We start from the raw sequence: 21,371 nt of genomic DNA, 5'->3' as shown, positions 1-21,371 counted from the left end.
ATGGTTGGCAAGGGCATCTACAGTCTGGTTATTTAATGTCAAATAAATTTCAAAAAATAGAAAGAATATCTATTCGATTGTATTGATTTAAATGGATTAAGAGTTAATTTATTTGATGTAAAAAAAAACTTGAACTTATGGAATTCCTATTTTGTATTTGATGATCAATATTAATGAGTCAATTGACTCTTGAGAATCTGGAATAAGGGACTGTGCGTCACCATAAAACAATCTGGTCCAAAGAATGAATATAAGGTGAGTGAAATTAAATGAATTGAAAAATAAATTTTAAACCATAAATAGAAGCCTAAAGGAAGTAAATTACCCTCTCTAAATGGATGTCATGACAACTCAAGTTCCAACATGCATCACATGGCATGAAAACATTTCAAATACTTGAGCTTTTCGTACATCTGTATAATGAATTAATGGGAATGATCTTGTTCCTTTATTATGGTGGTGGGCGGTCCTCCTCCTCCGATTGCGGCAGCTTTGGCTTCCATCCTGGCTTCTCATCCCAGTACATATCATAGAATATGCGCGCAAACTTGACATTCTCTGCACAGCACCAATCGGCAACATACTTCTTCATTCTCCTCCTGAACTTCTGGTCCTTTTCCTGCATTATTCCCCCACTATATATCATGAATGAAAAAAATAGAAAGGAAAGTGCTAATTTCTCTAATACTAGCGTATGAAAATCTTACCCGCGATGAGAACCCATGGAAGACGCCTTCCATGGAGGAGAATTCCAATATTTTGATGTTTTTGTATGAAGATAACATCTGAACTAACTGAAGAACACAAATCGTACAAGTTAGATCATTATCTGTCTACAAGAAAATTTGATAATTATTCTGAGCATACAGTTTCTTCGCTGCTGTTCTTAGCTAGTCTAATTTTGTTGAGTTTATCACTAGTTCCTTGGCGTCCAGCTCTATTGCACTCCTTGGAACCCTCATCACATATCTCCACTTCCATTCGTGAAGATATTACCTGAAAATGTAGTCATATATTATTATCTAATTGTTTTTTTTCAAAATATGGCATAGAAGACATGGTTAGTGATGCTTGGGGTACTGGTACCTCTTTGGGCAATAGAGGGTTTTCCAAGAAAGAGTATTCTCTGAAATCAATTTTGGGGCCAAACTCATCTTCTGATAGCTCACTGACCATGATTCCAACCTGTTTTATGGAGATGGAAAAGTTTTTATTAGTGTTAGAATAAGAAATTCTTTCACAAAGAACGTGTAACAGTACAAATCTGCATACTGTACGAGATGTGCCATAAAATTTGATGCCTTGCAGCATCTAGATATACTAACAACACAACAGACTATGCATGAAATAAACATATATCAATAAAAAATGAAAGCTTTATATTATAATCATTATTTGTTTAATACTTCAGATATGAGGCTTAGAACTAGGATAGAATATCGTTCTCCAACAAATGTTTTGAACAATGTTAAATCATTTAAAAAACTTAAAAGAACATTGTAGTATCATCATAGCTATTATCTAAGGTAAAATTATTTCCATCCATTCATTTTCAGGAACCGAGCAAATATACAAGGTCAGATTTATACTTATGATTCCTTAACCTTTCGGAAAAGCATGGCATGATAGTCACATCAATAAGGAAGCTACCTCAAAAACATGGTCCAAAGGGCAAAGGAACGGTTGCCTTGTCATTGTTCCAGGAATAACTCCAGGATGCCCATACCAAATTCTATCAAATCTGCACCATAGTGGTGGCAAAACCTGTTGACATATAGAAAACTAAGCCTGCTCAATAAATTTATATTATTTTTGCCTACTGCCAGATTAAAAGAAAATCAATAACGTTGCAATTTGATGGAGAGGGAGAAAGAGGTAGCAATGTAGATACACACATAGAGACACTCATATCTCCTAATTTTTTATAGTGAACTTTTTATATTGTAATAAGATGCCCCAATGCAAACACGAGTAGATTGAATCAAGTTCCTCTACATGATAGATTCTTACGTGGAAAAAATCATTACTGAATCCCAATGAGGAAAGAAACGTGCCTCTTTCATGGTGATTCTTTTGTTAAAAAGAAAAAATATGATTATTTTTGTATAAATACATAGAGAGATCTACACAATGTAGGTATGCGGACCCTCTAATCATGACCCTATGCAAAGATAGATATATTTTATTTACCAGGATCAAGAATGACTCACCAGTGCCCGCTTCAATGTAACGGCGATAGCAAATGCAGTCCTTATTTGCTTCATCTGAAATTAATACAGCCATAAATTGCATTCTAATATTCATCATATATATTTTCATTATTTCTCATTTCCAAAATGAGACAAAAGATACTATGAGTCTGAATCAATTGCGCGCATACCTGATAATTAAGTAAAGAAAAGTGAGTGTCCACTGTGTGCGGTCCATCAAGAAGTAGGCTCTTCGGTATGTGTGGTTTAAATGACAAGAAGCCCGCTGAGATATCCACCCAAAAATCTCAACCACAAATATATGAAAAATAACAAATTATGTAAAATACACGGAGATGACAGTGAGAAGTTATTTTCTTATTTGATTAAATTCATTAAATGTTCTAATAAGTGAAAGGAAATCATCAGACACTGCCATTAAATTCTTGAACATATCTAATATGTAAATGAATAAATGATTCGTTTGAAAATAAGGATTGTCAGTTACTTTAAACACAGGTCTGCATATAAGTATTTATTATAAAAAATAACTGAAATCCAAGACGAATAGATCATTTGGATTTCATAGTTACCAGAACTATTGTAGTAATCTGAGGAATCATAGAACAACATGGCTTCACGTAACCGATGGAGCTTTCCTCCTTTCCCACCAAACTGGAAAGTCGTATGGACTGCATATGGTTGTAGACTAAGCTGTTGATATTGTTTCTGTTACAAAAAAATCTGAATTAAATCCAAAAATACTCAAACTAATTTTTGAAATAAAGGATATGATTTTCAATCAATCAAAAGGTTCCCGTGAAAAGCACTGCATAAAAATATCAAATACTAATCAGTTTCTCATCCAAGGAAAGAAAGATGGCAATACCTGTATAAAATATGTGTGTCCACTACAAAATATACTCGCAGGTAGGATACCAAGTTTCAATTTTCCATCAAATGCATAGACAAGGCCATCGTTTCCTTCAACACTGGGACCATATACTGTATAAACAAGGTCATTAAAGCCCTTTTGATCCCATAATTTGTCATCTTGAAGAAGAGCGTCTTTCCATTTCTTTGCAAGCTTCTTTGCTGAATCAGTAGGACGCCAATGGAAGATTCCAATGTTGAGGGCATATCTAACGACTGAATGAATAAAAAGGCCGTCAATGAATAGTGCTATTAATTCACAACACTCAAGATAATGGGATAATGGAAAAGTGACTCACCATGCTTCCAATCTTCCAAACTATCATCAGTGACCGTGGGCACTAGTGCATCAGTTGAGGAGAGGATATCTGCCTCAGGAAAGCGAGCAAGATATGGCATTGGGTTCTCCATCAAAAAAGAAAACAAATCTAAGAAATCTTTTACCAGCGAATCATAAACTAATCGAGGCTAAAGCTAGAGCTAAGATAAAATATAGATACCAAAAAATAAATGCACGGTATTTAGGTGAAAAACACGCTTTAGGTTGTTAGAAAGATACGGAGAATACCACAGATGAATTCCAGTTCAGAAAAACAAAATATGAGCATCAATAATTAAAATGCATAGAGTGGTTCTTGTAGACCATATATGAAGCTGATAAATAAGTCCAAAAGCTTAATTTTATCTCATTGTAGTCCTCCCCACGCATTATACAGAGATAGAAACTCACAGAGAAAAATGATTATAGGAAACTTACAATTGTAGGATTGCCTTGTGCTAAAGCCTGTCTGAGGCAGGAAATTTGGGACACTAGGTGGGCCAAACGTATTCCACCCTCATGTTATTGCTAGAAGGGTCATCGTCCTAGGAATCATATTTAAATTTTCTCAAGAACCCTGAGTGTTTTGGATTCTTATATGGTTTTATTAGTGGATACCACCAAGTCCTACTCCCTCTCCCTTCATCGAGATGCTTTGGATGCATGGTGGGATAGGATGTGTTCTAGAATGGATGTGATTGTAACATGACATGAAATCCTAGATGGTGGGCTGGACACGAAACTTCATGTCTTATCCTCCTTTATTATCATGGGATCTCACAAACCCTTGAAAGAAGGTGTGAGACAAGACGTCTTCTTCTCACATCAGATTTCGTATATTTAATCTTGTTTCCAACGGATTGCAAATAACTTCCTCTAAGAGTCAGTTAGATTATTTGATAAGGAGAGGTGTCTACAAAACATTTATGAGGCTGTATCACCCTTTGAGAAGAATCAAACATCAAATTTTCATGAGATTCGTGAGAGGTAAAATATAGAAGGCAAGTAGGTGTTGAAGCAGAAATAAAACAGCTTGTTTCAAAAGGTTTATTAGAAAAATAAGGAGGAAATATTATAACAAATTTCTCACCATCAGTAACCCAGACATCTATCATACGTTCCATCTATTATTGCACACGAAAATATGGAGTTTCGAGTAGAAGGATGCGAATATGAGATTGCCTCATGGTTATTTAGAGGAAATATTTATATTTAGTGTCTAGTAATTCATTGTCTCAGGTCTCAAAACATTCACGCAAGTGGAGAAACCTCCTTTATGAGTAAAAACTCTTTTTTGAGGCAGTAGTTTGATTCATGCATGTTTGAATTTGAAATTGCTAGTGTGAATTTTATTATTTCACAAGGACTTGGATGAAAGCAATTTTATCATGTTTAATCAATGGTTTATGGGAAGGAAGTATCGTTCCTACAAATAATCTACATCATAATGCAAGTCTAAAATAACTAATATTCCAGCACTCTTTGTAATAAAGATGACCTGGACGAAAAATGATTTGGAATGGTAAAATAATATGGGAATGTTGATGTACGGTTGACATGGGCAATTTAAGTCCAAAATAATCCTGTAGATAATTGCCATAGGTGTCTAGTGCTCAGAATCTTGTATCCAAGGAAGATATTGCTGAAATAGAGCGATTCTTTCTGGCGGACCATCATACCTCTCATTTATGTTATGATCAGTAGATTATCAAATCATGCTCATATGGTTGGATTTGTGAGCGAGGTGATGAGCAATCGAGGAAAGGTGAATTAGGATGTGATGAAGAGGATTGTCCGACCTCGAAAATGTTCTTAGTATGTGGAAATTCTCTTTGAGAAGGAGATTCCTCTTTTAGTACAGGGTAATGTTGATGCAAATTTTTAGGTGATTTAGGTCATCAAAATCTATGAGAAGCCGCGTTTACGATTGGGGCGGCATTCCAAGTTCCGAGTCAACCCTTGAATCCGATGAATATTTTATAAAACTGATGCCAGGAAGATGTAAAAACATCTACGGGAACCCTGCGGTTGAAATGTTGATCAAGGGACTTTTGTATCTGATTGTATGGAGCTCTTCTACTTTCTAGCTATCTGACTGTTCGTTGCTTCGGTAAAACTAAGGTATATCATGTAGGTTTAGAGCACATTGATCCGCGGTAATAGAATACGTGAGAGTTGTTGGATTCTGAGTTGATTTTACTAAAGAAGGTCCAAACATAGGGCTATTCATAGATATCATAATAGAAGTCCTCGCGGTAAAATGTTATATTTCTTGGATTTGATTCGTGTTACACGTACCTTCAAGCAGGTGGCGAAATGTCGATATGGTGGAATAACATGAACTTCGAACGAAATTCTGGTGTCTTCCAAGTTGGATTTTGTGTCATCTCCCCAAGTAATAACTACGAGGGGATGGATGACCATGTCACCACGGAATGTCCCGTGGAAGATAACATCAGACGCCATCCTCATATTATTTGTACTCAATGGGCTGCATCGGAGAATGTTTCCTGTGTTTTTGTTGTTTTTGGATAAGACTAAAATCTTCGGGATGGTTAAATTGTTCCTATCGCCCCTGCTGAATGCACTTTTCTTTGCGGAAAACCGGTGTGATCTCCCTCTCCTTGTGGGATCTCGCTTACCATCTTATCTCTATCTCATTTACCTAAAAATGTCCTTATTCTCCCTTGGCTGGGAAGCAGTGCTCCCTCTTCTGCGCACGCCTCTGCATACTTATATGCCCAAGCCATCACATGAAGAAACATCATCGTTACTGATCCCTCCAAGTTACAAACTACTGTACACGCTCTTCTTTAATACGTTGCGAAAGTATTTTATATAGAGTTTCGGCACATGCCATGTCTTGTGTTTTGCTCTCACCAGAATGTATCACAATTCAGAAATTAGAAGAATATTATTCTTAAAATATGGGGACAGTAAAATTTTGCCTAAATCACTTAACGTATTGCGCCAGAAACTATAACCGCAGTCTCTTTTGTGAAAGGAAAACAAAAAGCATAAGGAAAAATGAGGAAGCCAATAGGTGCAACAGTAAAATACCTTTAGCCAGACCATGTCGGTATCGCAGACCAGAATCTCATACCCAAATGGCAAGAGAGAGTTGATCATAAACACTTTCTCTCTTCCCATCTTATGAAAATCGGGAGAACCCCATCCAGCATCAACTGTTGTCATCTGACTACCCATGTCATAAACCGGGATGCCTTTCCAATATAAGGCTTCAAGTATCTTGACGTCCATAGCGCCTATTAGAATAAAAAAAACAAAAAGAAAGCCCGGGACCCAATACCCATTAAGTTGGCTAGATCCTTGAGGAGCTGAAATTATAACCAAGAAAAAGTAATTTATCCATGGACTTAAGTAGGAAAACCTTACCTACTAGGAGATTGGTGACATTTAGATCAGTCAAGTGTTTCACCCAGTTCAATATAAATTCCATGAAGCCGTAGTTGCCTAATGTGACTATAAGAACGTTGTCTTTTACCCTGTGCTGGACCAATTCCTTGGTCAATCTGAAAGACTCCAAAGGCGGCATTTTTGACCCCGTAGGAGGGGCATCCCATATATCTCTTTCCCATACGTTCTTGACCTTTGCGGGGCGAGCTCCAGAACGCCGGCTACCTGGCGGCGCTGAGAAGCCGGCGGAGGAGACATTCTGACCGAGGGGATCTACAAATCCGGCTGAAAGATAAATTTTTAGTTCTCTGAGTTGAGCAGAATCAACGCTAATTCGCTGAACCAGTGCCCATTATTCAGAAGCCCAGAGAACATTTGAAAATGAAAATAGAGCATTGGACAATTTCTTTTTAAAATACAGATTTCCGTTGCCTGCCCTCAATTAAGTAATTGATTCTTTTTTAGTTGAAAGGCATGGTGACCCTCTATTTAATGCGTGTTGATAGGGAAGATGGGCAGAAATAAAACGAAGAATGAGATAAAAGAATTAAGCATACGAAATTCAAAGCCATGAACCACATATATCCCCCGGATCGCAACTGAAAAATTTATTGTTTAATCGTAAATTTTAATTATGTAAAATTACAGCTGCCGGGATTTCTGAGAGATCCAGACTATCTATTCTCCCAGTTAGAAAAACACAACGAACGAACTACACAAGGCTTCACTGTTGAGAGAAGATCTCGGAGAGGGCACGCAGGTAGAAAATCAACGAAGGTAGAAAATCCAGACTCACCGGAGACGCCAGTGGAAGTCCTTGGGGATGACCGAGAGAGCACGTCAGAGTAGAAGCCAGCAGAGTAGAAAGAAGAGAGAATGAAGATTCCGCTAAAAACAATTCCCACTGCAATTGCAGCGTAGATGGCGAGAAACAACGGTTTCCCGAACGATCCAGGTTCCTCATCAACCCAGCCAACGGGCTTCATACCGTCGGAGAAGGCAGCGAAGAACACGCCCTACAAAAGCATAGCATCGGCGCCAATTGCACCTTGCCCAGCAGCCCCAAGTCTACTTTGGCTATTTGAAAGAAATCAATTCAGAACGAAACCGGTCTTTGGCACAGATATTCACGGCGCTGTGGGGAAGCCCGATGAATCAACGCGTCAAAAACTATAACTGAATCTGAAAATCGTGTCATCTTCCCTGCAGCTTCCTTCGGTTTAAAAGAGAAAGCTGAACGAAGCAGGACAATTCCGTGTGGGGGGGGGGGGGGCAGGGGTAATTTGGAGGAGGGAAAAACGTTATTTTATTACGTTCACGAGGCTTACGGACAGCCGCCATCCGTGGACCAGCCCTTGGGATGACGTCAGCGAGCAAATTATCAAAGCCTTTGCGGGGACGAGAAGTTGTTGAGAAGTGGGCAAAGACCATATCGTGTTCTAGGCAAGATCACAGCTGTGATGCACGTTCCTTGGTCATTTTCTTTTGTATTTGCCGCTGCATACTTTTTCCGGTGAAGTTTTGTAGGGATGATCAATTCTTCGGAGAAGGACCAAGGAGTAGTAGCTGACACGTCAATATCTATCAGTATCTTATTTAATTTTTTGTTTTTTATTCAAATGGGTAATAAAAAAAAATTAAAGCTTCGTGCACGGTCAACTGTCGGTGGGAAAGGATGCCTTCAATTATGTTAGATTGAAAACTGAAAGAACTCGAGCGCATGGTCAGAAGAAGAATCTACGTCGAAAGAAGTAATGAATTGGTGTGAACGTCCGTCACCGACGTCCACAAGGACAGGAGGCAGGCAGAGAACAATCCTAAGCTCACCAGCTGGCGGTTATGTTAGGCCCGGATAAGGGGACCATTGAACTTTTTGGCGCAGGAGGCAGGATAAAGAAAATGGGACGAGTAGAAGCGTAGAAATCAGAGAGAAAGAACGAAGAAGAAATAAGAGGAAAAAAGAATGGGAAAGAGAGTAGAAATTTGAAAAAGAACATATGAATTTAACTGGGGAAAGAAGAGTCGTAGAAATATAGTTGACAAAGAAGAGGAAGAGGACCAAATATTGTTAAGAGAGAATAGAGAGAGAAAGAGAGGATGATCAAATGAGACTCGAAAATAGATAGGTAAGAGAGAATAGAAAGAGAACAAAGAATAGAGGAGAACTAAAAGCCGCGAAAGAAGAAAACGAGAAGAGAAACAGAGCAAGAGTGAGAGAGAAAGAGAGAAGATGCTGTGAGAAAACAGGAGAGAGGACAACGAAATGAAAAGAAAGAAATAAAAGAGAGCAAGAAAGAAAACGACAGGAGATATTAAAAAGAGAATAGAGAAGACAGAGAAGTGATCCCGGCGGCTATTGTTTCTGCTATTCATAAAAAAGCAATTCAGATCAGAGTCGAGGTCCTACAGAAATGCACGGCGCAGAGAAAGAGTAGCGAATGGACGTGTCAAAAACAATAGCATTGCAGACGATAGATTTGACCACATCCTCGTCAACCTGTCAAAGCCAGCGGGCTGTGGCCATTCCAACTTCGTTCAACCTTTTTTTAAAGAACAAAATAGGGCAATTGTCGGCCTCGTGGGGACGACATGCTTCTACTGGGGGTAATTTAGAAGGGAAAAATGAAAGAAATTGAAAGAGAAAGAGAGTGACATATAGAAGGGACGGAAGAGAGAGGAACACGAACAAGACCAAGGCAGGAGTTTGTCGGATTATAGAATGGCACAAGAAATGTACAACTATTGGCAGTTTATAGAGATCTAGTGATGAATCTCCAGACGGACAAAACGGTATTCTACTCGATCCTGACCGTCAGATAGGTCGGTTTCTTACATTTGATCTACCCTACGTGTCGGTTCCTCATTTGTTGGATTGTCTTGCATGGTAGTTATGTTTCCATTATGTTCGTGAACCAGCCAACAACAGTAATCGAGGTGCTCACCGCAGGCTGGTTAGCGGACCAGCCCAAACCATCAACATGGGCTGGTGAGAGGTCCGTCCTACCCAATAAATCCATGCTTGATTCGTCATGTGTTTATCTGTTTCTTATTATGTTTGATCTGATTGTCTGAGTTGTGGGATCTAGGGCTGGTTGGGTGTTGCGGTGAGGAAATTGACCCCAAGTGGGTGAATCTCATACTGCCTCAAAACCCATGGGTGGTGAACATAATTGTGGGGGAGAAGTCCAAAACATTCACTGTGCAAAACTGGCCCACGGCCTCAACACAGATATTGAGCATGTTTATTTATTAAAAATGTTAAAAAGACGTCTTGTGGATGGACAGTTGTACTTTTACTATGACCTGCAAGTACTTTTACTTTTGCTATGACCTACAAGCTCTTATTCATGGAAGACGTTCAAGATGGGATCATACGCCCCCATGGTATAAGAGAAGACAGCTCAAGGAAAATGTTGTAAATAAGTCCTTGGCCAAGACAAAGATAACTATAAAATAGTGCCATGTTGATTCTCATGAGCATCTATGCTAACCATGATGACTGATTGGGGTTCCATATGAACCATTCCCTTAGTTGTCCTAGGAACATAAAGCAGATGAGGGACTATATATAAATGCTACCCGATGATAGTAAGGTTCCATGAGTGAGCCATACACTCATTTGTATCTCCTAGAGCACAAGGCGTAGTTTACCACCCCCACTATTGAAAATTCAACCTATCAACTGGTTTAAGTTAATCTATAATGAATTAATATATATGATGATGTAGACAGTTAATTCAGGAGGCTAATAAAGGTTATTGGACCACTAGAGTCGTTAACTAAACTGATGCATGAGCCTCACGAGGTCATTCACAAATGGTCTTTTGGATATATGAAGACATTTATCTGGGAGTTTTCATCAGATCCACACAGTACATAAATCTTTATCGAGGAACCACAGCAGATACTTGGGGATAGTGAGAGTTATAAATATATACTGAAGAGAATAAATAAATTGAAAAGGAAATAGAAGGGAAGAAAAAGAGAGAGAATAAACAAAAGACAATAAAAAAAGGGAAAATAGAGAGGGAGAAGAGACCTGTAACATAGAGTGGAAAGAGGAGAAAGAAGAGAGGAAGTGAAGAAAAGAAGGCCAGACACACAAAATATAGGTGACAAAGAAAAGGAAGAGGACTAAAAATAGAAGAGAGCAAGAAGACATAATTAAGAATGAATGGATGGTGAGGAGAAAGAGGTGAAAAGAGAAATAGAAGAGAGGAAAGAAGAGATCTGGAAGATATAGGTAAAAGAGAATAGAATAAGGACAAAGAAGATAGGAGACAAAAAGGCAGGGTAACAAAGAGAGCAAGAGGATAAGGGGGCAAGAAAGAGAGATAGAAGAGAAAGCAATTAAAAGAGAAATAGATGACTGTTAAGTGAGAAAATAAATATATCAGAGAGTGAGAGAAGAAAGCGAGAAGAGAGAAGAAAAGAAAGAGAGAGTACAGTTAGTAATTAGATCGGCGGCAGGAGAAATAAGTGAGAAGAGAAAAATAGAAGTGGGGAAAGAAGAGAGAGAGAGAGAGAGGAGAAAGAGGGCAAGGAGCAGAGATAGCAATAGTGATTTGAAAGAGAAGGCAAAGAAGTGAGAAGAGAAAAATTGACAAGGGGAAAGAAGAGAGCGCGAAGAGAAAGAAAGGAAGGAATAGAGACAGAAAAGTTTGTACCTACAGAATAGAAAGCGAGGACAAAGAAGTGAGAAGAGAAGAACTGAATTGGGCAAAGAAGAAATAGAGAAGTGATACGGAATAAAACGAGAGGAAAAACAATTGAGAAAATAAAAATATAACAGGTAAAGAAGGCGAGAACAGATATTAAGAGGATAATGGAAAGGAGGAAGCGAGAAGTGAGAGGATAAATGTGCAGAGGGGAAAGAACAGATCCAGAACATGTTGATAAGGTATGACAGAGAGGAGAAAGATGAGAGAAGAAAATATTAAAAAGAGGGAAAGAAAAGAGCGAGGAGAGATAGGTGAGGTATAAGAGAAACAGAGGATGGAAAAAGAGAGAAGAGATACTATGAGCAAAATAAAAGGAAGCGCAAAGAAGTGTGAAGAAAAAAACAGAAGATAAAATAATAGAACGAGAAGAGATCAATCAGAGAGAATATAAAGAAAATGATGTTGAAGAAACGAGATAAAAATAGAAGATTGAGAAGAAGATATGGGTTAGAGAGAACATAAAGAGAAGTTAGGAAAATGGGAGACGAGATCATATAGACGAGAGCAAAGAGCGAAAAGGGTAAATCAGATTGAACAGTGAAGAGTGAGAAGAGGGACGAGTGGAAAAGAGAGGAGAAAATAAGGAAGGCTAATGTAACAGAATATTATGTTATTTTCTTCACATTTTATTTCTATGATGGGATCGAGGAAATTGTTGAAATGGAGCTGTGCGAGAGAGGAAGAAGAGAGGGAAGCGAAGGATTTGAGAAGGAACAAGAGAGAAAACAAAAGAGAGTCGATGTATTCAGTGTTGTCTCAAACTATTACATTGTCTGGTTATTTATCGAGGACGCCTTGCTGGTTTGTGTTTCTTGTGATGAGACATTTGTGTGAATGGTGGGATCCGTGAGTTGTGTTTCTTTGGCTTCTGGAAGCTTCTGCTTTGCCCGTTGAGTGTCGCCACACGTGGCATCGATGCCACGTGTGTCTTTGTCCTTAACAGAAATTAGAGATTTCAATCGGAGTACCGGATGTTAAGCAGTATTTTAAGATCATAACAGAATTTGAAGATTCGTGTCTCCTTCTCTTCTCCTTCTTCCTCTTCTTTCTCTTCATCTTGATTTCTTTCACACAGAAAGATAAGAAGAGGATGCTGTTATGAGAGTTCTGAAAGACAGGACAAAAAAGAACGCGAAAAGAGATAGTAAAAGATTTAATTGGAAGAGAGTAAAGCGAAGTGGAGAGATAAGTGATCCCGGCGGCTATCGCACGTCCCCCAGTAGCCCAGTCTTAAGCTATTTGAAAGGATTCTATTCAGATCAAAACTGGGGGCCATACAGGAATTCACGGTGCTATGGGGATTGTTGAAGAGAAACGATAAGTTAACATGACAGATTATAGATAGAGCCAATCCCTCGTCATTGTCTGTGCTTGTGGCCCCGCAAGCTTCTTCGTTGAGTTTGATATTTAAAATAAGAGATGTCTTCTTGCGTAGTAATTTGGAAGGGTGAAAAGCCTCATCTGTTACGTTGTTGATGTTAGGGAGGACAGACGCCAATGGGCCAAGTAATAAGCAAAGTGCTTGGTTGGACGTCAAGTGAATAAAGACCATTTCATTCTAAGAACGACAAGGACTGTAGTGCATGCTCATTGGAGATTTTCATATGAATCTGAGCCATTTACATCCTAACTAAAAGGAGTTCTACTCCACGGGTTATGATAACATGCAAATTAATATACTTAATTACTGAATTATACATTCTATTTATGTGTTTTAATGGTCATATTTGCATGTTATCATGATAAAATACATTGAAATCAGTTAACATGTCGTTTTTCTATTATTTCATATTTTTTATCATTTTTTACATGGAATTTGACATTGTTTCAGTGAAGAAATATTTTTACATGATTTTATTTGCTTGACTTAAGGTCAGTAAATCATCTCCTGATTTTTCTGAATTTTTCCCATATTTTTATGAATTTTTCTGAATTTTTCTGACCATTATTTAGGCAAGAAATGATTTTTATTTAATTAAATAATATATTGATTATTTATTTTGCATTTTAAATGCATTTAAAATGAATATCCACGTCATTCGCCCGAAATTCGGGCGAATGAAGGGATATATTAATTAAATAAGAAAGGAGAGAAGAGAGGAGAGAGATAGGAAAAGTCAAATAGAGTGATTAAAAGAGAGAGAGAGAAAAGCGGAAGAGAGAGGAGAGAGAGTAGAGCGGCTAGAGAGGAGAGAGAAGAAAAGATATTTAATAGGAGGAGAGAGATTTGAAAAGTCAGAAAGTGCGGCCGACGCGGACAACGAGGGTGCACGTGTCCCGAAACATGGAAAGCGAGAAAATCAAGCCCAGCCAATAGGAAATTCCGATTTTTTTAGAGAAAATAAAAGAGATCCAACGGCCCACATTTGATCTCACTAAAACTGCGATATCTTGAGATCTACAACTCCGATTGGGCTGAAATTTTGAGGGCAGGTTCGTCTTTTCCTCCTCTACAATCTGGACGGTTGGATCTTTAAATAGAGGTCAGAAAAAAAGGCAAAATTCACTTTTGGAGGCTCTCCCCAAGCAATTGGCCAGGAAGGACACAGGAGGCATTCTGGAAGTCGTCAGATCTGGATTTCTTCATCAAATTTGTAAGTTTCTGAATTGTATTTGATCATCTTCTAGAACGATTCGAAAACGCCTTGGCATGGGCGAAATGTACATGCCCTAGATTCATGTTTTGAATGCATCAGCACTTCTTTTTGATTTGGATTCGAGATCTGACTTTTGATAATTAATTCTTAACTATTTTAGGACATTTCTGCTTCATTACATTTTTAATTTAGGGTCGAAATTGGGGCTTTCCCCAATTTCTTCACTTTCTCTCTCTAGGTTAATTTGATTTGTTTCTCTCTAGATTTCGGTTTTTATTGTTTAGGAATTTAATTTAATATATAAAAAACCCAAAAGTAAAATTTGAACCGAAAATTCATCCATTTTGAACTCCAATTCAAAAATCACTTTCTTGATTATTAAATTCCCAATTTTAATTCTGAAAATTATTATAAATTTTATTAAATTGGGAAATTAATAATTTATATTTTTATGAGCTTAAAATAATAATAATATTCTTATCTGGAATTATCTGACCGAAATCAAAATTAAGTTTTACTTAATTTTGATTATTTTAATAATATTATTTAATATTAATTGAATTAAATATTGCAAAATTCAAAATTACTTGACTTGATTCATAAAAATTGTTTGAAAATTCTGAATTGTTGCCTCCTTGCGGATCGACCCCTTGCTTGCTCTATATTCTTATTTAGTAATTAAGGGAATTATAAATTTATTGCATAAGTCTAAAAAGCGCAACGACCACGTAATTTTACGTGATTTTTCGGCTTATCAGGTTACCGCATCAGCAACTTCATCAGCCAATAGGCTTTTAACTTAACAGTAGACTAGTCGTAACTGAACACTTCCCTCTATAATCATTTTGACATTAGCGGATTAGATTCAACATAGGATTAAAGATAAATAGGATCAAAGATAGTCGGCCAGGATTAATTATGGACGGCCAGGATCAAATATAGACAGGTAAGTTATAACGGTCAAGATTAAAAGATGGAAACTTACCATTATGACATGTATGTATACATTATAAATTAAACTGAGATGTAACGTTGTCATTAGTACAGTATGATGTCTTTCAACCGACTGTTTTGTGCGCCCCTTCTTCTCTCTCTCTCTCTTCTTCTTTCATCATCCTTGCAAATTCTTAATATTTTCATGGTATCATGGCCAAGGCTCAACAATGTCTCAGGAAACGCCCACCGTGATGTTATCCTTTCTGAAGTCAGCAAGTCAAGCTTAAATGGCCATTGCAGGACAAGCTCTAACAACAGTCCCCGTAGGAACTGGGATGTCATTGAGGCAGAAAAATGATACTTGTCAATCTTGGAAAGATCCACTCTCCCCTTTCTCAACAGGATTGATTTAGTCAAATTTATTGAAGAACTACAGCCAGCCGTTTTAATTTCATATCCACAAGGGAATATTGCAGAAAATCTTCATTTTAAGAACTAGAGGAAGGTTAACCAACAGGCAGTTTTGTGCACTCAACACTTTCAGAGTCCATTATATCTTGCATTATCAGGGCTAAGTCGACTGAAGAAGCTTGGCATAAACTAGAAAATTTTCAAACATTCTCCAGCCAAAATCAATTCCATAACATGAGAGTTCATTTACAAAGGAAATCTATTTAAAGATGAGTACATATCACACTTCAGGTCTAATATAATCTCTGGAATTCACAGGATATTAAATTGTGTAAGCATATATATATATTCTTTACGTTTTTCAGGGTCTACGAGCTGAGTTTGCACAATTGGTTGGCAGCATCAATGAAAGCATCAATCATCTGAAATTCAAAAGACATCATGCTCAACCTCAAAGCTCAGGATAAATATCTGACTATCAACATGGAGAAAATTCTTACATTTTTTCCCCAAAGGCAAATTCTGCTCAAGCACAAGGATCATATTCTCAAAATCAGAAACCCCAATATGGGTACAATATAATATATGATATTAGCAAAGAAAATGAAGAGGAAGATACAGCAGGTCTCAACCAAGATGTCAAATTTGTTTTCAGCTTGGATATAAAGCTAGAGTGTGTCAACATGATAAGTCAACCTCGAGAAAATAAATTTCAAAGGAATTTTCTCAACCACAGCTTAGATGGTGAATTCAAGACAGTGGAACGACACTCCATGTTACTGCATCCATAACATGATAAGTCAACCAATAAGCTACAAAGGAAATGCTTGACTATACTTAGGTAATGCAACAGATTTACATTTTTATCAATTGTCTCATCCAAAGTCACCACTAATGAAATATATGTGTCATGCTCTACATATGTCAAAAATATATTGTGTTCATAAATTAACTGTTGGAAATGACATATTTAAAGACTTTTGTTCTTCTAATTATCTTACGAAGGATAAGAGGAAGAACTGAATCCACCTCAAGGTATTGACTAGGAATGCTCTCTACTATCTAGAGTCTCAGTTCTGGAATCATATAGCTTACATTTGGGAGGAAACATCTTCTGAAATGTGGCACTCGCGCCTTGGACATCTGGACCTTGACATCCTGCAACATGTGTTACATAAACTTGATCTTCAAGTCACATATATATATATAAATAGTATGTATCTGATTCCTGTAAGACTTCAAAATCTAGCAAACTACCAGTTTCGGCTTCCAATCATTGTTATTTATAACAACTTGATGTAGGTCGTTCTGATCTGTGGGGGTCCATCTTTGCTTTCACATTGGTTTCTCATATTAAACTATTTTTGTTGATGACTGTTGTAAATTTACATCCTTAAACATAAAAGTGACTCACCATCTGTATTTGTTGATTTTTATAAACAAGTGGAGAATAAATTTTCCAAAAAAATTAAATACCTTCAATCAGATTGGGGTGGAGAATATCAGAACCTGCACCAATTATTTACACACAAGTCCTTGTTCATTGATTTTCTTATTCTCACATTCCTATATAGAGCATAACTGCAGAAAGAAAACACAGAAATTTATTAGAAACTGCAGTAATGTTACTACAACATGTATCTATGCCAAAAATATTATGGAATGAGCAATAGAAACTGCTGAATTGATCATCAGTAGAATAGTTACTCCTGTTATTAACGAAAATTTACCATTTAGAATTTTTTTAAGCGCCCCCTGATTATAATAGGTTAAAATATTTTTTGTTTATGTCATCCATATTGAAGACCCTATGGTCAGAAAAATCTAGAAACCAGATTCAAGAAATGTATTTTCATGGGTACAGCTCTTTGTGCAGTTGACACAGATGTCTCTCTCTTCACATCAAGCTAGTGACTAGAATACTCGGGTCTTATATGTTGGGTTCTAGAGGCCTTGACATGGATGTACAGAACAAAACGATGCACAGCAGAAGACTTTTGCGAATCGAACGGCATCAACAACAACATTTAAACGAAGTACCTTTGTAGGAATCTCATTTGTGATTTCTTCAATCCCAGAGCGAGACTAGTCGAGCTGCTAAAGTGTGCAGCCTCTAGACGTATCCACACGGTCCTCGGCACGTCGGATCTCCTCCTTCTCGTTGACGAGGCCCGTTCTTTCTCCGTCAGCATCGTTACGTTGTCCCGATCACATTAGGGATGGAGATGGGCTGTAGGGAGAGTGGAGAAGAAGGGGAAAGGCCCCTGAACAATTCTGACCTGGGTGAATTTTGTTCAGGGTCTTCCCCTATTTATACTAAGTGGGTATTTTTCATAAAAACCCCCCAAAACTTAAGTATATATTCCAAAGTCCAAAAGACCATTTGCGTGTGACCCTCTAGGCCCATGTATCAGTCTAGTTAACGACTCTAGTGGCCCAACAACCTTTATTGACCTTCCAAATTAATTAACTATATCATCATATAGATTAATTAACGTTGGATCGATTAACCCAATCGATAGGTCGAGACTCCGACACATGGGGTGCCAAGCTACACCTCGTGTCCTAGAAGATACAAAGGAGTGTGTATCGACTCACTCATGGAACCTGTTCGTCATCAGTTACCGTGTATGTATAATCCCTCATCCACTTGACGCTCAGACGATTTAGGGTATGGTCAACTGTCAAACCCTAATCGATCATCCGAGTTAGTACTGATGCATTCGGAAATCATCGGTGAACTCTTCTTTGATATTTTACTGCCTTGGCCAAGGATTCGTTGCATCATCTTCCTTGAGTTGTCACCTCTTATACCGAGGGTGGACGATCCCATTTTAACCACTCAATCGCCTTTGTGTACTTCTTGATACACCCGAACTAAGACCATTTAGAATCCCATGATAATAGACCCGTTGGCCATAGCCAAAGTACAACCGTCCGTCCGCAAGACGCCTTTGGTGTCTCAAGTCTAAGGACCACTTACACAACCGTGACGTGAATCAACCTGATTGACAATTCGGTTTAATACCATTCAGGGATTCATACGGATAAATTCAGTGAACTCTTTCCACTAAAGAGCACCCCCTATCTATCCTTACTGTCGCTACACTAATGGCTACGGGACCGCTCATACTCATCATATGAGTGAGGCTAGATAGTGCTATTCTATCCGGATACTTCGATGTCCTTCTTGTGTATTGATAAGTCCAAATTTAATGGGTTTTATGTCGTTGTTTTGATTCAGCCTTAACCAACAATATTTATGAAAATTTCCACATAAATACTCTATAATTAATATAGGGCAAGTAAGGGGTCGATCCACGGAGAGGCAGAAATTTAATTTCAGAATTCTTTCTCAAGCTTGGGATGAAGAAAATGATTTTAAACGTGAAAAATACTATATATTTTTTTAGATTAAGAGATGTTTCTAGATTTGTTTGTAATTTTCAGAATTCCCTATGTTTTTAATTAAGCCAAAGTACACGGAGAAACACAAAATTCAAATTTATAAACTAATTTTTCTATTTTATCTTAGCAAATTAATCAGAAATAAATATTTTTAGAATTTTCTGGGATTAATTCACATAAAAAACACAACTATAAGCATTAAAAATGAGAAATATAGATTTTTTTCGAAATGTTTTAGATGTTAAAATGACTTTAAGTAGCTTATATTAATTTTCTAGATTTTTTTCCAAATTTTTTTGGATTTTTTTAACGTAGAAAACAATTTTTTCCGATTTTTCTGATTTTTTTATTTTTTAATTAATTTTAAATATGAAAAATATGAAATTTACCTACTCCGGCGATCGCCGGAGTGGCGGCGGCGGCGGCGGAGCGGCGGCGGCGGAGCGGCAGCGGCGGAGCAGCCGGGAGCGGCAAGCGGAGCGGCGCGAGCGGCGGCGGCGGCGGCGGCGACGGCGGAGGAGCGGCGGCGGAGCGGCAGAATGGGCTGGCGGGCCTGGATTGGCCCGTAGAGGGCTGGCCTCCTTAGTGGGTCAGCTCACTAAGGTTAGCCCAATTTGGCTAAGTCAAGACTTAGCCAAATTGGGCTTAAGCTTATTGGGCTTAACCCAATGGCCAGGACTTGGCCGAATTTGGCTAAGTCCTGCACAGGACAACCCTGTGCCCTGCGGTCTTGTGCGCTGGCTGCGTGCAGACCGGCGGGCAGAGGGCGGTCTCTGCCGCACAAGCACTGCACGGCGCCGCACAGCACTGCACGATGGTGGCTAGAAGACAAAAAAACTTTTTGGGATTCGAAGTAGGGAATGCAGGAGGAACTAGAGAGATAAAGGGAGAAATTTTATAGTAAGAGAAAAATGTTTCTAGAGAGATAAAAGGTCGAAATAAGACGATAGAGAGAGAAAATGAAGAGATAGAGAGAGAAAATGAAGAGATAGTGTAGAGAGAGTTTGAGAGGGAATTTGAAGGTGTAGATGAAGGAGATTTTTTTTGAAATTTTGTGGTGATGAACTGTGGATATGGATGGACGTCTAGAGAGAGAAATATCAGATTCTAGAGAGAGAAAGGGCCGAAATGAGGAGATAGAGAGAGAAAATTAAGAGAGAGTGTAGAAGGAGTTTGAGATAGAATTTGGATGAGCAAATGAAGAAGATTTTTTATGAAATTTTTAGGGGAGTAACTATGGATATAGATGAAGGTCTAGTGAGAGAAAAAACCTATTTTAGAGAGATAAAGTGGAGAAAATTAGTGTTTAGAGTGAGAAAGTGATGGATTTTAAGGGTAAATGGATGGAAAATGATGGAGAAGGTAGAAATCTAAAATCCTAAAGCCTCAATGCAAGTTTACTGAGCCCTCAATGCTTCCTCTCAAGTATGGATCCTTATATTTTTCCAGGATCAGGCATTTTTCAATGCAAACAAGAGACGAGATTAAGAGAAAACTTCAATAAACTTACATTAAGCAGGTTGAACAACCTGGATTCTGAAAAATATCTTGTCCTGTTGGCCAGCCACTTGCTAGAGCACGTCCAGAATCAGGGAAAATGAGGGAGAAAAAGTCTATTTATACATTATGAGAATTACTTAAATACCCCTTTGGGCATTATCTATTCTCTTTTCTTGCCATTTTGCCTCATTTTCTCCATGGGTTGAGAGCTTTGCCTTGTAATTTCCAGTTTGTTTCTTTTGTAATGTGTTTGCAGGGCCAATATGTAGGTCAGGTCGTGGTCCAAGCCCCTCTGGTCTCTCCTTTAAAATCCCATAATTTTGTTTCATCATTTGCAGCCCATTTTGATAATCACTAATCTCCCAAAATCCTTCAATTTTTCTCATAATGATATCTTCTAATTCTTGTAAATTTCTTCACATTTGGAACTATAAAATACTCATCAGAAATAAAACTGATTGACTTCATAGAAGTCAATGAAGTTAGTGAAAAATAATCATAATGTGCAAAAGTTGGAATTATTAGCTAATGCATAAATATTTGGTTAATTCAAACAATAACATGATAAATTATAAATTAATAATATTAAAAACATCTAAAATGTATGCAAATATAGGTTCATTTATCATGTTATCATGTATCCTTCGAATAGGAATGTTTAGAACACATGCTTAAAGACTAGTGATCTCCATATTACAATCTCATCATAATTCACTATGTCCGATAATGTATTCATGGACTTCATTATACGCATCACACGTGCACTATAATGAATATGTTCTATTAATGAACATGGAACGAGATGTGGAATGCGTGATTGGCTTGCCGGCCACATATATTTCAATCATTGTATTGCGTCAAGCAACAACAATACAAATGAGAAATGACAATATATTATCACTTCTGTCTGAAGTTTTGACAAATATCTAAAGCACCCTCA

General features: G+C 37.8%; 1 protein-coding gene across 2 annotated transcripts; it reads right to left on the bottom strand.

The window, feature by feature from the left end:
• Window positions 1-300: 300 nt before the first annotated feature.
• On the bottom strand, window positions 301-8,116 carry LOC144714757 (arabinosyltransferase XEG113-like). Of its 2 annotated transcripts, none has more exons than XM_078589525.1 (13): window positions 7,655-8,116; window positions 6,838-7,143; window positions 6,502-6,707; window positions 3,422-3,527; window positions 3,079-3,338; window positions 2,783-2,918; window positions 2,381-2,475; window positions 2,211-2,264; window positions 1,651-1,764; window positions 1,087-1,185; window positions 868-996; window positions 708-794; window positions 301-635 (listed from the first exon to the last, which is right to left on the bottom strand). In XM_078589525.1, exons 1-13 carry the CDS (start codon window positions 7,842-7,844, stop codon window positions 528-530), a joined length of 1,890 nt encoding a protein of 629 aa, XP_078445651.1. In that variant the 5' UTR covers window positions 7,845-8,116; the 3' UTR covers window positions 301-527. The 2 variants fall into 2 exon arrangements, with proteins under 2 accessions (XP_078445651.1, XP_078445650.1); XM_078589524.1 differs by having other exon boundaries at window positions 301-619; window positions 7,655-8,114.
• Window positions 8,117-21,371: the final 13,255 nt, after the last annotated feature.

The sequence above is a fragment of the Wolffia australiana genome, chromosome 18 (genome assembly GCF_029677425.1).
Source record: "Wolffia australiana isolate 7733 chromosome 18, ASM2967742v1".
Taxonomy (NCBI): domain Eukaryota; kingdom Viridiplantae; phylum Streptophyta; class Magnoliopsida; order Alismatales; family Araceae; genus Wolffia; species Wolffia australiana.
Note: the sequence above shows the minus strand (reverse complement) of the source record. Positions and strands in the feature narration are given on the sequence as shown.

Bases quoted from the DNA above. Each gene is read 5' to 3' on its own strand.
- LOC144714757 (XM_078589524.1), bottom strand. From the start codon at position 7,844: ATGAAGCCCGTTGGCTGGGTTGATGAGGAACCTGGATCGTTCGGGAAA. The intron at 2,265-2,380 runs GTATGCGCGCAA...TATTAATTTCAG, and splicing joins TTTCTTTACTTAATTATCAG to ATGAAGCAAATAAGGACTGC. The intron at 795-867 runs GTATGCTCAGAA...TGTGTTCTTCAG, and splicing joins AGAACAGCAGCGAAGAAACT to TTAGTTCAGATGTTATCTTC.